We start from the raw sequence: 16,714 nt of genomic DNA on the forward strand, positions 1-16,714 counted from the left end.
AAGAACCATGTATTTACACAAGAATGAAACACTGGTTAGGACCAAGAGGTAAAGGGGGGAAAAATCACTTGCTAAGTGATTATAATGGATAACTGGAGAAACAAAAAGGGGTAAGGAATAGTATCTATTGATCATCACTTTAAGACTGAGCCCAATGCTAGGTGTCTTCCCTTTGTTACGTTATTTAATCTTCAAAAGCATCTATAAGGCATCTTATATTACTTTCATTTTACATATGAAAACTACAGCTTAAAGGGGTTAAGAAACTTAAAGCTGCACTACAAACAGAGCTAGGATGTGAAACCAGGATTGTATGGCCTTTGATATAATGCTCTTTCCACTATACATCAGAGCTATGAGTTTGTAAAGAATCTGTAACTTGTCAAATAACACATCTATGACACGCAAAAAGTATCTAACCCACTAATGACGCTATTGGCCTTGCCCATCCAACTTACTCTAAAACTATATTTTCCACCTCTGATACTTTGTGATTCTAAGGTCTGGGAAAACCCATTCCATTCTACTCTTTAGTCTCAATGAGAGTCATCCAAAATGTATTTTATTTTTTATACCTTTCCTCATGCAATTAAACATGACTTGAGGTATATTTCTATTTTACACATCAAGTGCACAGAATTACAAAATCTAAATGGTTTGCCCAAGGTTGTATCACCATTAAGGGGAATGACAGGATTCAAGCTCAAATCTCCAAACTTTAGATCAGCAACTATATTTCTGCTTGCATCTGAATTTCATAAAATTTCAAATAAAATGTTAAAAAGCAAGATAAAAACAATCATCTAATTCTTTTCCTTCAATCACGCAAAGAACAGAATCATTTACATCAAGCAAAAGTAGTTGAAGACTTTTACTTCTGAGTAGCTGTTGTAGCTGGTGTTAAGCCAATACTCCACTATCAACAGATACGGATAAACTGAAGAAGAAAAAAAAAAAAACATCATTTTTAAAACATCAGAGAATTCTGAAAACAACACAGAATAGATGAAATAAAATCCAAGGAAGAAAAGAGCCCTTCCAAAATCATTTCATGATTACAGGTCATTTTCTTTATTTGTTGATTCTAGGGGTGAGCTGAGGATCAAGCTTGGCAACAACCAGTGGGACTCAACTGCGGGGAAAGGGAAATCAACAAAACTTTTTCAGGTTGTGCATGCTGGCTCAATGGATTGGAAATTAGATGTACCCTAAAATGCAAAGCCAGTTCTCCCCCAAGAGATATTATTGAGCTTTGGGGCAGCATGAGAAGGTCGGAGACAAAGCCAGAAAGGCAGAGAAAATTACTCATACAGTCTCCCAGGGCTCAGGAGACAAAATTCCACTGGAAGGAGAAGGATCTACAGGATCCTGGGGTCCTGTAATCAGGCTCCCCACATCAATGAGTCCCACATCAGGCTCCCCACAGTGAGTCTGTTGCTTCTCCCTCTGCCTATGTCTCTGCCTCTCTCTCTCTCCCTCAGTCTGTGTCTCTCATGAATAATCTTTAAAAATTAATTAATTAACTAACTATGGTTAATATGTTCAGTAAAATAAAAGGAAAAGATGGACAAGTACGGGTGAAAAGAACATGATTTCGAAGAGAACTGGACTCTCAAAAACATCAAATGGACATTCTAAAATTTAAAAACAGTGTCTGAAATTAAAAACACTGGATGTTAACAGCAGACTGGACACTGAAGAAGATAGGCAAAGCAAATTTTTCTAAAAACCACACCAATATTAGGTTCTAAATATTCAAAGAGAACTAAATGTCAGCCAGTTCTTGGCAAAAATACATTTTCTAAGTTGTCTAATACATCTTTCTTTAAAGTCCTAGTGCTACTTCTGCATGTTTAATGCTTAAAATTTATACTTTGAGTATCTTCATTTATGATGAGAATTTAGTGACATGTTTTTATTGCAATTAAAAAATTATTGGGATCTGGGTGGCTCAGGAGGTGAAGTGTCTGCCCTCAGCTTAGGTCATAATCTCAGGGTCCTGGGATCGAGCCCCATGTCAGGCTCCCTACTGAGTGGAAAGTCGGCTTCTCCCTCTGCCCCCCTTCTTCATGCTTGCATGCTCTCTCTGTAAGAAATAAAATCTAAAAAAAAAAAAAAAAAAAAAAAAAAAAAAAAAAAAAAATCAGTACTGTTCACCCTAATGGCCATAGTATGTTTACTTTATGTAAGAATCAGTTTTCTAAGTTTCAAGCCTCAAATGTTCTTTAAAATGAAATGACTAATAAGTATATTTCTCATTATGTCAAATGTTTTACATCCTTTTCCAAAGCTATTGAAGTAACATTTCAAAGAGGTTACATCTATTTCTTTATCCCGCACTTTACAACATGGGAGATACTGAGGAAGGGGCAACAAACTACAGACAACACCTACAGTTGGACAAAGAAAACCCAACTCTTGAGAGTCTCTGTCCTGCCTATGTTGCATTAACTCATTACATGGCACTCTGAATCTCTCAAAGAGTAAAATATATGTTTCAAGGAAAGATGTAATTTTAGGGAGAAAAAAAATACTTTACCAGAAATCAGATATACCTACTGGTTAGTGAGAATATCATAAATAATTTTTTAAAGACACATATGTTGATTTTTATTTGTTTTTATTTTTTTAATTTGTTTTCATAAAAGTAAAATAGAACCAAAAGGACTCTATCAACTCTTAGTTGTCCAACTGGAACTCTGTATAAAATTTGATTAAAATGTACTTTTCTCCTATGTCCACTTTATCTGTTTTACAGCCTTCTTCCTTAACTGTGACTCTGTATCTTCAATAAATACAAATTTATTTAAATATTAGGAAAAAAATTAATTGGAAAGATAAATTTGCTGAAAAACTAAAGTATTATAAAAGCTAATATAAAATGCTTGAACATTATTACCATTTATAAATCAACCAGATAAACTATCCTAACTTGTGGAATAACAATCTTTTAAGTCCTTTCAAACCTCTAAAATCTCCCTGCTTCTAGGTATAAAATCAAATTATAATAAGTAATTTTTAAAAGCTTGATTTTGTATCCTTATTGGAGAATGGGTGGGGGGGAGGAAGTCATGAGATTTGGAGCTGTACGCCTGGGATTCTAATTGTGCCTTAGCCTTAAGATTGTGGGGCTTCCAACAGATTACTTAACTTCTAAGCCTCAGGTTTCTCATCCTTAAAGTAGGAATAGCATGAGCATCTACTCTTGGAATTTGGGGAAAATTAAATGGCATGGTGCAAGTAAACTGATTTAGTGATCTTGACATATAGCAAACATTCAGTAATTATTAGATGTTATAATATTTACCACACAGGACTGTTGTAAAGATTAAATTAAAAGAGGATGTATAAGTTTTATAATATATGTATATATCAAATCATGTTGTACACCTGAAATTTATACAGCATGCCAATTATATATCAAAGCTGGATAAAAAAGAAAATGTATGGAATAGATCTTAAGTTAAAAATTTTTTTTTAAGATTTTATTTATTTCTTCATGAAAAAGAGAGAGAGAGAGAGACAAAGAGAGAGAGAGAGGGAGGGAGAGGGAGAGAAGGGCAGAGACACAGGCAGAGGGAGAAGCAGGCCCCATGCAGGGAGCCAGATGTGGGACTCGATCCCTGGACGCCAGGATCACACCCTGGGTGGAAGGAAGGTGCTAATCCACGGAGCCACCCAGGCTGCCCTTAAGTTAAATGTTCTTATCATACATACACACAAAAGGAGGAGGTAAGGAGAAAATTATTAGAGGTAATGGTCAGTTCATGGTATTGTTTATGGTAGTTTCACAGGTGTATACTTAGCTCCAACTTATCAAGTTACATTGATATGTACATACATTAATATGTACAGCCTTTTTTGTATGTCAATCATACTTCAATAAAAAAGGAGACCAAAAAAAAAAAAAAAAAAAAGGAGACCAAAAAACCCGAAGTGAATGATGTATATGAAATGCTCTGACAACAGCAAGTGTACAATACAAGTTTCCCCAGCTATCCAAGAGTGTTCTTTTTTCTTTTTAGAGACAGTGTATGTACAAGCCGGAACGGGGGGGAGGGGTGCAGAGGGAGGGAGAGAATCTTAAGCAGACTCCAGGCTTACCACAGAGCCCAACATGGGGCTCGATTTCATGACCCTGAGATCATGACCTAAGCTGAAACCCAGAGTCAGACACAACCAACTGAGCCACCCAGGCACCCCTATCCAAGAGTATTCTTAGTGAAACCTTTCATAAACTGAAATAGCATAAAGAAGCAATTACCATTAATTTATACAGAAAAATTTCTGAGCCTTCCTAGACCCAAAAAATAACCTCTTAGGCTTTACTGATACCCTATGATGATGTATCTTGCTAACAAATGTCCAAAATAAATAAGAGACAAAACACAGATGTTCACAGACACAGTTCAAAACCTGGCAGCTTGATGCTGAGGTGTTGAGTATGTAGTTCCTGGGGAAGGAGCTTGGTGAGGCCACCCTTGCTGCTCAGGACACACACTGCCTCTATAATAGCTGGGGGCAAAACAAACACTAAACACTATTTTTGCTTTTTGCCTTTCTTCCTGAAGCGAAAATCCTCTTTAGATTTTCTTCAATTAGCAAAAACAGGTACTAATATAGATCTTTTGTAAACTGAAATGTATGTCATAATGTGAACTTCCAAAAAGCAGGAGATACCTGTAATTATTTCGCATCATTTGTTCCTTGGAGTCTATTATTCCATTACAGATCACCATGGATTTTATATCTTAGCAAAATATTTTCAGTTATGGGGATGACTGGGTGGCTCAGAGGTTTAGTGCCTGCCTTTGGCCCAGGACGTGATCCTGGGGTCCCAGGATCAAGTCCCGCGTTGGGCTCCCGGCATGGAGCCTGCTTCTCCCTCCTCCTGTGCCTCTGCCTCTCTCTCTCTCTCTCTCTCTCTCTGTCTGTCATAAATAAATAAATAAATAAATATCAGGAATTTAGCAATTTGGAATGACTTATATTATAAACCAAACATTAATCTTAAATTACATTTAAGAGGGGGTAAAGGTCAAATATCTAATACAATATGAAAGATTTTTAAAAATATAACAGGATGGCTCTCATTTAAATATATAAATGTGTAATTCAAGTTTGTTTCTCCTGGTTTATAGGATAGAAATTTCTGTAAATTATATTTTATATTGCTACATCTATCACGGTATATTAAACAGCATTAAACTTTCCTGTACAACAAAGATCAGTTTCCTGAAAAACCTCTGTAATATGGGCATATAAAGTCAAGACAAAAAAGGATACCAAAGACTAAGAGCATTACTGACCACATAAAAGCCCTTATATTTGTTATATTTACAGAAACAAAGCAAATTAAATAGCATTCTAAAAAAGACAAAAAAAAAGTTAGCATTGATTTTCTACATCTTCAATTAATAATAATGGCTGCCATAAGAACATATTTCATTCATCATCTTTTGTTCACTAGAAGCTTTTCAGTATTTCCCTTTAGCAAAATTTCATTAAGATGCTTTTAAGTTTGGGGGTGCCTGGGTGGCTCAGTCAGAAAAGCACACAACTCTTGATCTCGGGGTCATAAGTTCAAGCACCACATTGGGTATAGCAATTACCAAAAAAATAAATAAATATACTTTAAAAAGAAATAGATGCTTTTAAGTTTATTTTGTTTTGTTTCATTATCTGCAATATCTTAAAGGCATTTTTGTTTATCTAATTCTTCATCCAAATGTTCAAGGCCATTTTCATTTTATGATTCAGTTACCAACTACAAACACTCAAATTCCAAACACAGAGTAAATTAGAAGTCTAAAAGTTGTGGGTAACTTTCAATACTGTCAGTATAACTGAATAAGTATATTTCAAATTCTTCCCATATACAAATATTTGTAGCTACCCCCAGGTTGACTTTCCCTTGAATTTCTTTAAGTCTTACAAGACCACATTCTCACTCAAAAACTCTACTTCTGACCTCTCCCATTTGAATTTTCAACTCCTACAACAACCCAAGAAAAGTAACTTACAATTACTAGATAACTAAACTGAGGTTAGAGAAAAGATATCCAAAAGTAAATCTAAGCATACTAAATTTAAAGAGAAATGCACTTAGATTGGATACAGACCCTTTTCATCAAAGTTTCAAAAACTAAACAGCAATTATCTTTAAAAAATAAAACAAAACTTGGGGTTCCTGGCTGGCTCAGTCAGTGGAGCATGCAACTCTTGATCTTGGAATTGTGAGTTTGGGTCCCACATTGGGTGTAAAGATTACTTAAAATAAAAACAAACCCAGAGAAGACACACACACACACACACACACACACACACACACACACACACACACAAAAGCTTGTATGAAAATTTTTACTAAATGTTAATTCTTTAGATTTGAAATAAAAATCAACATTGAAAGCTTAAAGCTTAGAAATACAAATGTTTTTTTACAGCCAGACACAGCTCAATATTCTAAGGATTATAGATTTTCAGAGCTGTAAAGTACCTGAGAAGTCAGTTACCTTCTCTTTTTCTTATATTAAAAGAAAAAGAAGGGGGCACCTGGGTGGCCCAGTCAGTTAAGCATCTGCCTTCGGCTCAGGTCATGATCCCAGGGTCCTGGGATAGAGTCCCATGCTGGACTCTGTTGGGCAGAGCTGTTTCTCCCTCTCCTCTGCCCCTTTGCCTGCTGCTCCCCCTGCTTGTGCACACGCGTGCTCTCTGTCAAATAAATAAAATCTTTTTTTTTTTTTTAAAAAAAAAAAAAGGATAATGGCTGAGCATATACAAAGTCTATAAAGTCACTAAAGTTGGGATAGGATATATATTTATTTACAAAATCTCAGAAGATTAAAACTAATAGTTGTTACTTCAATATGAAAGACAAATCAAAACAAAAATATTGTAACACAACATACAGTAAAATTACAAAACTTGTTTCCCCAAAAAATCAGCACATACAAGTCATAAAGATTTCACTCACTTGGACATCAATTTTCTAAACTATAATACTACAATTAAGACACAATCAAAAAGCAAAGTATAAACAAATATATAAATAAAAATAAGCTTTTGCAAAGAAAATGTCATAAAATCTATTTAATGAAGCTGAAGCATTTTATTCACTTGGCAGCTCCGCAGGCACTTACAAAGAACCTACTAAAAGGCTGAAGCTTCTTGTTTTATGGTCTTCCAAGTACTTATCACTATTTGTAATCACATCATTGGTTTTTGTCTATCTTTTAAGTCCACAAGAGAAACCACACAGCCTCTAAATAGTAGTATCTAAACAGTGTCTAAAACAGTACCAAGCCCATAATGTGGTTTCAGAAATATTAGTTGAATTAATGAATAAATAATTTCCAGAGAATGGTACACTAGCAGCATAAAGAAATGGCAGCTGAAATCTGCATTTTCATTAGACAAATATGCTCTTTTCCCAACAGTATTGACCTAATAAGTCATTTTAAGCATTTTCTATTAAAACAAATATATGTTATATAACAGAATGAAAAGTTCAAATGCATATTTGAGAGGTAAGACAAGACTTCAAATACATTTTGTGATTACAGGTGAACATTTCACATTTCTAGGCCCTAAAGATACATATTTATTGTCTTTGTTGTTAGAGGTACTTTATGAAAAATATGACAAATACTTACAAACTTAAACTACCTCTGCACTCACCCAACTGTCCAAGAAGACTACATGCTCTCTGAGTAGAGCATGAATATACATCTTTCTATCCCCAGCACATGTAGCACAGTACTTACTTACTCTATAAAGTCCCCCCAAGCTAATTAAATATTTCTAAATAATGCATTGGTCACAGAAGAAATCAAATGAGGAACAGAGAAGTAAAATGAACTGAATGAAAATTAAAACACAACATATCAAAATTTGCACAATACAACTAAAGTAGTATTCAGGAAGGAAATTTATAATATTAAGAACCAGAAAAAAAAATAAAAAAATAAAAATAAAATAAATAAAAAAATTAAGAACCAGAAAAGTTTCAGACTAATGACTTCTGTTTCTACAGTAAGAAACTAGAAGAAAAAAATTGAACTCAAAGTGAGAAGAAAAGACATAATAATAGTCAAACTAAAAACCAAGGCAATATAAAACATAAAATCAATAGAAACAGTCAATGAAATCAAAAGCTGGTCTCTGAGAAGATTAATAAAATTGATAAGCCTCCAGCTAACTGGCCAGGAAAAAAAAGAGAGAGAGAGACAATGAATAAATTAACAATTTCAGGAATGAGAAAAGTAATGATCTCCAAAGATTTTACAAATGTTAAAAAGGGGGCAGCCCAAGTGGCTTGGCAGTTTAATGCCGCCTTCAGCCCAGGGCCTGATCCTGGAGACTTGGAATCAAGTCCCACGTCAGGCTCCCTGCATGGAGCCTGCTTCTCCCTCTGCCTGTCTGTCTGTCTCTCTCTCTCTCTCTCTGTGTCTCTCAGGAATAAATAAATAAAATCTTTTTTAAAAATGTTAAAAAGGTAATTAGTAAATATTATGCCAATTATAAACAACTAAGATAAAATGGACAAATTCCTTGAGAAATAGAAAACTATAAAGCTCAACCAAGATAAAACAGATGAGCTAAAAGTCCCATATCTATTTAAAAAAATTGAATTTGTAGTTTAAACTCTTCCAACAAAAAACCTTCTAGGCCCAAACAGCTTCATCAGTGAATTCTTCCAAAATTTAAGGATGAAACAAATGCATACTTTGCACAAACTCTTTTGGGAAAATGAAGAAGAGAGAATATTTTCCAACTCATTTTATGAGGCTATCGTTACCCTAATGCTAAAATCAGGTATTACAATAAACAAAGACTACAGAAAAATATCCCTCATGAACATAGATGTAAAAATTCTCTTTTTAAAAAATTTATTTATTTATTTATTTCAAGTAAGCTCCATACCCAATGTGGGGCTTGAACTCACGACCTTGAGACCAAGAGTTGCACACTCTACCAACTGGGCCAGCCAGGCGCCCCTAGATATAAAATTCCTAAACAAAGTTATATTCTATTAAACACGACAAAAATATAAAAATAGACACAACCAACCAAGTGGCTTTCACCCCAGGAATGCAAGGTTGGTTTAACACCAATCAATGTAATTCAACATATTTCTATCTAAAAGAAAACCCATACAACCATTTCTAAAGGAGAAGAAAAGGCATTTGACAAAATCCAACATGTATTCCTGATAAAAACTTTCTGCAAACTAGTCAAAAAAAACTTCCTCAAGCTGGTAAAAAAACATTTACAAAAATCCTACAATTGGAGTACCTGGGTGGCTGAGTCAGTTAAATGTCTGCCTTCAGCTCAGGTCATGATCTCAGGGTCCTGAGATCAAGCCGAATGGGACTCCTTGCTCATCAGGGAGTCTGCTTCATCCTCTCCCTCTGCTCCTCCCCCTGCTTGTGCATGCACACACACACTCTCTCTCTCTCCCACTCAAATAAATAAGATCTTTAAAAAGAATTTTTTTTAAACCCTATAATTAAGAAGATAAGAAATGAAGAAAGTGTATATTCATTTCTCCTAAGTCAGGAGCAAAACAAGGATATCTGTTTTCACTACTTCTAATCAATATTTTTCTGGAGATTCTAGTCAACTAGTGCAGTAAGGAAAAGCAACAAAAAGCATCCATATTACAAAGAAAAGTAATATTGTCTTCATTGCAGATGATATGACCATCTATAAAGACATTCAATACTCTACAAATAAATCAATCGAATTTAGTTTAGCAAAACTATACCCTAGTATGAAAAAAATAAATGATTGAAATTTTAAAAATATTTACTACATACACAATTCCAGACTTCAAGTTATATTACAAAGCCATAGTGATCAAGATAGTATGGTACTGACTCAAAACTGACACACTGATCAAGGTAACAGAAGAGAATATTGAGAAATAAATCCACAATTACATGGTGAATTAATCTTCAGCAAAGAAGAAAACAATGCACAGTGAAAAAAAGTCTCTTTAATAAATGGTGGGAAAACTGGATGGCTACGTGCAAAAGAATGAAACTGGACCACTTTCTTCCATCATGCACAAAAATATAAACTCGAAATGGATTAGAGACCTAAATTATAAGACCTAAAACCATAAAAATCATAGAAGAGAGCACAAGCAGTAATTTCACTGACACTGGCCATAGCAACATTTTTCTACATACGTTTTCTGATGCAAGGGAAATAAAAACAAAAATAAACTATTAGGAGGACATCAACACAAAAACTTTCTGCACAGTGAAGGAAACAATCAACAAAACTAATAGGCAACATACTGAATGGGAGAAGATATTTGCAAATGATATATCCAATAAAGAGTTACTATCCAAAATATATTTAAAAATGTATAAAACTCAATACCCAAAAAAATAATCCAATTAAAAAGTAGGCAGAAGACATGAACAGATATTTCTCCAAAGAAGACATACATATAGCCAACAGACCCATGAAAAGATGTTCATCATCACTTATCATCATGGAAATGCAAATCAAAACTATAATGATATATCCCCTCACACCTGTCAGAACGGCTAAAATCAAAAACTTAACAAGTGTTGGTGAGGATATGGAAAAAAAGAAACCGTCATGCACTGTTGGTGGGAATATAGACCTGTGCAGCCACTGTGGAACACAGTCTGGGTCCCACAAAAAAGTTACATATAAAACTGCCCTATGATCCAATAATCACACTACTGGGAATTTGCCCAAAAAAATATACCAAAACACTACAGTTTACTGTACCCCTAATGTTTACTGCAACATTATTTACAATAGCCAAATTACGGAAGTAGCCCAAATGTCCATCGATAAAGGGGTAAAGTAAATATGGTATACTCTCTCTCTCTCTCTCTCTCTCTCTGTCTCTCTCTCTCACACACACACACACACACATATACACACACAAAATGGAATATTAGTCATAAAAAAAAGAACAAAATCTTGCCATCTGCAACACGGATGGAGCTAGAGTATATAATGCTAAGCAAAATAAATCAGAGAAAGACAAATATCACATGATTTCACTCATATGTAGAATTTAAGAGGCAAAACAAAGGAGCAAAGGCAAAAATAAAAAGACACAGAGAAACCAAGAAATAGACTCTTAACTACAGACAACAAATTGGTGGTTACCAGAAGGTAGGTGGTTGGAGGTTGGGTGAAATAGGTGACGGAGATTAAAGAGTACACTTAACATGATGAGCACTGAGCACATGCAGAATTGGCAAATCACTATATTGTATACATGAAACTAACCCTGACTTTCGTCAATGTACTATGGCAATTTAATGAGGAGAAAAGTCTTTTCAACAAATACTGCGAGTCACCGCCATATGCAAAAAACAAATACTGCGAGTCACCGCCATATGCAAAAAAATGAACTCTGATCAGTCTTTTATATAAAAATTGGCTTAAAATGGGTCATAGATCTGAAAGTAAAATGCAGAACAGATCATAAGAGAAAAAGTCTGGAACCTTGGTTTAGGCAAAGAATCCTTATATATAATACCAAATACATAATCCATTTTTTTACATAATCCATTTTTTAAAAATTGAAATTAGGCTTCATCAAAATCAAAAACTTTTGCTCTGCCAAAAACATTAAGAGAATGAAAAGACAAGCTACAAACTGGAAAAATATATTTGGTTACATACCTGACAAGAGACTTAATTTCAGAACATGTATAAAGAACTCTCAAAACTCAGCAATAAAAAATAACTATTTAAAAATGACCAAAATATTTGAATAAACACTAACAGAGGTTTTACAAATGGCAAATAAGCGCATCAAAAGGTGCTTGATACCATTAGTTATGAGGGTAATGTGAATTTAAACCAGAATAAGATGCCACATCTATCAGAATGACTAAAATTTCTTAAAGTCTTGGCAAAGATACTGAACAACTGGCACTCTCAAATATTGTTGGCTGGAATGTAAAATGGTATAGCCACTTTGGAAAATGATTTGGAAGTTCCCTATAAAATTAACTATATGCTTACTATAGGATCCAGCAACTTGACTCCTAAAAGTAAAAACTTATGTTCACAGAAAACATGCCAGTGAACATTAAAAGCATCTTTATTCAAAATCACCAAAAACTGGAAACCACTCAATGTCCTTCAGTTAGTGAGTAGATAAACAAATTGTGACACATCCATACAATGGAATATTACTCAGCAAAACAACCCCAAAAAACAAAAAACTATTGACTCATGCAACAAAATAAATGAATCTCAAATGCACTAGCTAAATGAAAAAAGGCAGATTCAAAAGGCTACATATACTGTTTAATTCCATTTATTAACATGCTAGAAAAGGCAAAACTGTAGGGATGGCAAACAGATCAGTGGTTGTCGGGGTTTAAGAGCTAAAAAGAATATGACTACAAAGGGACAACACAAGGAAGGTTTTTTTGGAGAGAATTATATCTTGCTTGCAGTGATAGTTACACAACTCTATACATTTGTCAAAAATCATAAAACTATACACCAAAAAGAGTGAATTTTGCTGTATACTAAATAATTTTCAAAAAATAGGTTATGGCAATTTTTTTTAAAAAAGGAAAGGCAATTTGGAAGGAACAGTAATAATAATAATAATGATTAAAAACAATGTCTCCAGGGCAGCCAGGGTGGCTCAGCAGTTTAGCACCGCCTTCAGCCCAAGGTGTGATCCTGGAGACCCAGGACTGAGTCCCATGTCAGGCTCCCTGCACGAAGCCTCCTTCTCCCTCTTCTGCTTCTCTCTCTCTCTCCCCCTCTCTCTCCCTCTCTCTCTGTGTTTCTCATGAATAAATAAAATCTTTAAAAAACAAAAAAAACAATGTCTCCAGAACGAGGTCAGTTCATAAAAAGGGGCACTCAGTTGGAGATGGATTTCCAAATCAAGGCAAAAATCTAGTTGCCCAAATTATTGAATAATGTCATAAAGGTAAAAATGCTGAGCTGCCTATGAAGTATGCCTTTGGTCCTGATTTATCTCACAAATCTACGACAATTCTAACCATATTCCACATCACAAATGAAGACAAAGGGAAGGCTCAAAGCTAACAAATCAGGCAGGACTTTAGCCTTTACCTATACTAGTACATCTTAATCAGGGGTTCTTAACATGGAATACCTAGAGAGAATTCTAGGAATCCACAAAAGTGGATGAAACAAAAATTCATCTTTATTTTCACTAATCTCTAACTGAAATGTGGTATAGTCTTCTTAGTTTATGAATGTATGTAAATAACTGTGTAGACTAAACAGGACCTGTAACTCTATAACTCAGAAATCAGATTTTTCCCATCATATCGTATTACCGTAGATTCTCTCCTATCTTATTTTGGTATGCATTAACAAACATTTATAAATAACATATCTGAGGAGTTTTAGTACTTTGATAACTTTATTTCATATAATTAGTTTCCTTTATAATCTTGTGTATTTCATTTCATACATTTAAAATACATTAAATCTCTTAAAATACAGATAAAGCATTATTCTAAAAAGAGGGTTCATAGGCTTCCCCAGAACACCAAAGGACCCATGAGAAATATCCCTGCTCTGAATTATCCTGCTCCCATCATACACAGCACCACTTTTTTCAGGTCTCTAACACCTTCATACATGCATGAAGTATCACTCTCTCCATGGATATATAATAGTTTACACCCAAGACAGAGAAATGCACAGTTTTGTTTTTTAGCAGTAATCATATTTGTTTGTACTCACTAAATGGTAAAGTCCATATAAAATTAAATCATATACATACAAAGAGAAACCTCAGACTAAATACTACATTGTTAAATGAAACTACACGAGAATGGTTTAAAAAAAAATCAACCTATCTTATGTCTCAAATAAAAAGGAATTAAATGAATCATCTGAAAAATATTCTTATGTTGCTAAAAATGCATGGAGAAAAGTAGGAAGTTGAGTTTTGTTTTCTAAATCCTATACTATGCACACATTGCAATACCTTATCCTCTCATTTAAAAAGTAAAAAACAGGGGAACCTAGGTGGTTCATTTAGTTAAGCATCAGACTCTTGATTTCAGCTCAGGTCATGATCTCAGGGTCGTGGGATCAAGCCCCACATGGGGCTCCAAGCTTAGCAGGGAGTCTGCTTTAGATTCTCTCTATCCCTCTCTCTCAGCCCCTCCCCCTGCTCACCTCTAAATAAATAAATCTTTTTTAAAAAGTAAAAAAACAAAGGATCTCAAACTTAAAAAGAACTAGATCACACAGATTTCTAAAGTAAAATTCTTATGACTACTTGGGTTAAATAATAGCAAACTGCCAACCAAGTGGGATACAGTAGTCATTTAAACAATGAAAAAGCCCAAACAGTGGGGAGTGAGTGAGAGGATCTAAAGGCCAAGAGCCACAAATTCAATTGTGGATCAAGGGATAACCGAAAAAATTTTTTTAAATTCTGTAGTCTGAAGATGACCTGGTCAGAAATGGGGGGGGGGGGGGGGGGGGGGGAGGAGAAACATTCTTGGAAAAAAAAAATAAATACTACAAATATTACGAGAAATATTACAAAATCAATTCTATTATAAAGGTATTATCTCCTTATCAATAAAATATAGTAGTTAAAAAATTTTGAGTAGGAATATACTGCTTATTTTGTAACAGAAATCAAGAAACGAATAGAATTTGCTTTTCCATATTTCCTATCATTATTTGATGACAAAATGAAATGTAGCCACACAAAAATCACTCATTCAGTTTTAACCTAACCGTATTTCATTTTTATACATAGTTACCATAATTTTTAAGATGTTAACAAAAACGTAATGCACTCCATCTATAACAATTCGCCATATCCCTACCCATATCTTAGAAATTTTTCATTTTAAGCAAATTATGACTCTTCAAATCATTTTTTTTCTGACTACAGAATCACTATGTACTCATCTCAGAAAACTTGTAAAATACAAAAGAAAAAATTTCTTCAAAAGAAACCAGAATTCCCTGTAATCTTACCAACTACAAACAAACACAACCATGTTATTTCTTCTATGGGTACCAGCTTACATATTAATAATAATGCTATTAGTCAATGTCTATTAGACACTTTGAGCTATTTAGCTAATAGCTTTACATACACTATTTCATTTTACACTTACAACAATCCTATTCAAGTAGGCAGATGAATATTGCTATTTTACAGATAAGTCACCTAGAGATTAAAGAAGTTAGGAAACATGCCTAGAGTCACAGAGATAAGTGGTAATGCTATACCACCATTAATGTATATATAAACAGAGAATGCTGTGTATTCTAGTCTATTCTAAGGTAACTCCCTGATCATAAAAATTATAAATAAAATTAAATTTAATGTAACAGCATGTGGACATACCATAATTTAATCACTCCTCTACTGGATCAGATTATTTTTGTATAGTATTCAGCATGGTGTGACTCATTCAATACAAAAAATAAAAAGTAGATAAATGCAAGACTTCCTTGTCTACTTCTACATTTAAATTAAAATATATTAATTCAACTTACTCTTTTACTGAGGCAAATAACTGGCCACATACTGCAACCTAATGTGCAGCAGCAACAAAGGCAGCCACAAAGTAGCCAACGTACATTAACAGGAAGGTTCTTCTTAAGACAACTGTTAACTCTGTTGATGCTGGCTTTAAATTCTTCAGGAGCTACCTAAAGAAAAATTTTAAGAAATAACAATACTGCAATATTAATGTCAATAAACATGTCTCATTAGCATATTGTTTCTCTAATTTGTTAGGAAAAGACTTTACTTTTGAGGTATATAAAGAGTACCTAAGTAAATGACACTCACTTTTCCAGTTAATGAAGAAGGGAATTCTGATTCAAATTTGTTGCTCAGTCCAAATCTATTTAAAAAAAAAAAAAAAAGTTATTACCTGTCATTGTTGGGGGAAAGAAAAGGCCATTTAACTTAATCAAAGGTCAAGTAAATAGATGCAACTTGATATACAAAGTAACAATGGAAGTTTGAGACACAAAAACATTGTAATCAGCAATTTATGAAATGTAACAAGCAATTTTAGCAGCTGAATCAGAACTTCCCTCAAAGAAGCTAAGAATACAAAACTAAGCAAGCAAAGTATTAATGTAATGAAAAAACAACACAATTATCCAATTTTCTCAAAATTACTGAGATTCTTCCAATTAAGTACTAGAAAGCTACAATCTCTGCTATTGATTATTCTTTAGGTCAAGAGCACTTGTTAACACTCAAAAAAGCAGTAAGATGTCTAAGAATGCAAATTGATCAGTTAGTATTTTCTGAGAACGGCATATCCACACTGTTGTTACAGCCAGAAAATGCCTTAATAAAAAAAACAAAAAAACAAAAAAACCTAGAACAATGTGATAGCTGCCTGGCTACTTAAACTCAGAAGTACTAGACACTTACTATACATACCAGAAATGGAACTGAGGTAGTGAATTTTAATATCTTTAAACTTTTAAATGTCTGCAAAAATCACAAGGATTGATTAGGCACTTAACTATTCCTTTGTATAGGTTATTATGAAAGGATAAGATACTCATGGACATATTGGTAATGGCAGATTGCACCCGGAAATAAAAACTGAGATACCTAAATATGATGACTTTTGTTAGATCCTGAAGCCAAAAATTTTTTCAATTTTATTGAGATATACTTGACATAACACTATTCATTTAAGGTATA

At 34.0% G+C, this 16,714-nt stretch overlaps 1 protein-coding gene across 2 annotated transcripts in view; it reads right to left on the reverse strand.

Annotated features, from left to right (window-relative positions):
* CHIC2 (cysteine rich hydrophobic domain 2) overlaps positions 1-16,714 on the reverse strand; it is a 48,001-nt gene that overhangs the window by 11,203 nt on the left and 20,084 nt on the right. For both annotated transcript variants that reach the window (XM_041724529.1, XM_041724530.1), the window contains exons 2-3: positions 15,836-15,890; positions 15,538-15,693 (exon numbers count right to left, since the gene is read on the reverse strand). In XM_041724529.1, the coding sequence (XP_041580463.1) occupies positions 15,538-15,693; positions 15,836-15,890 (211 nt within the window). The remainder of the gene's footprint in view (positions 1-15,537; positions 15,694-15,835; positions 15,891-16,714) is intronic.

Source organism: Vulpes lagopus, chromosome 12 (assembly GCF_018345385.1).
Source record: "Vulpes lagopus strain Blue_001 chromosome 12, ASM1834538v1, whole genome shotgun sequence".
Taxonomy (NCBI): domain Eukaryota; kingdom Metazoa; phylum Chordata; class Mammalia; order Carnivora; family Canidae; genus Vulpes; species Vulpes lagopus.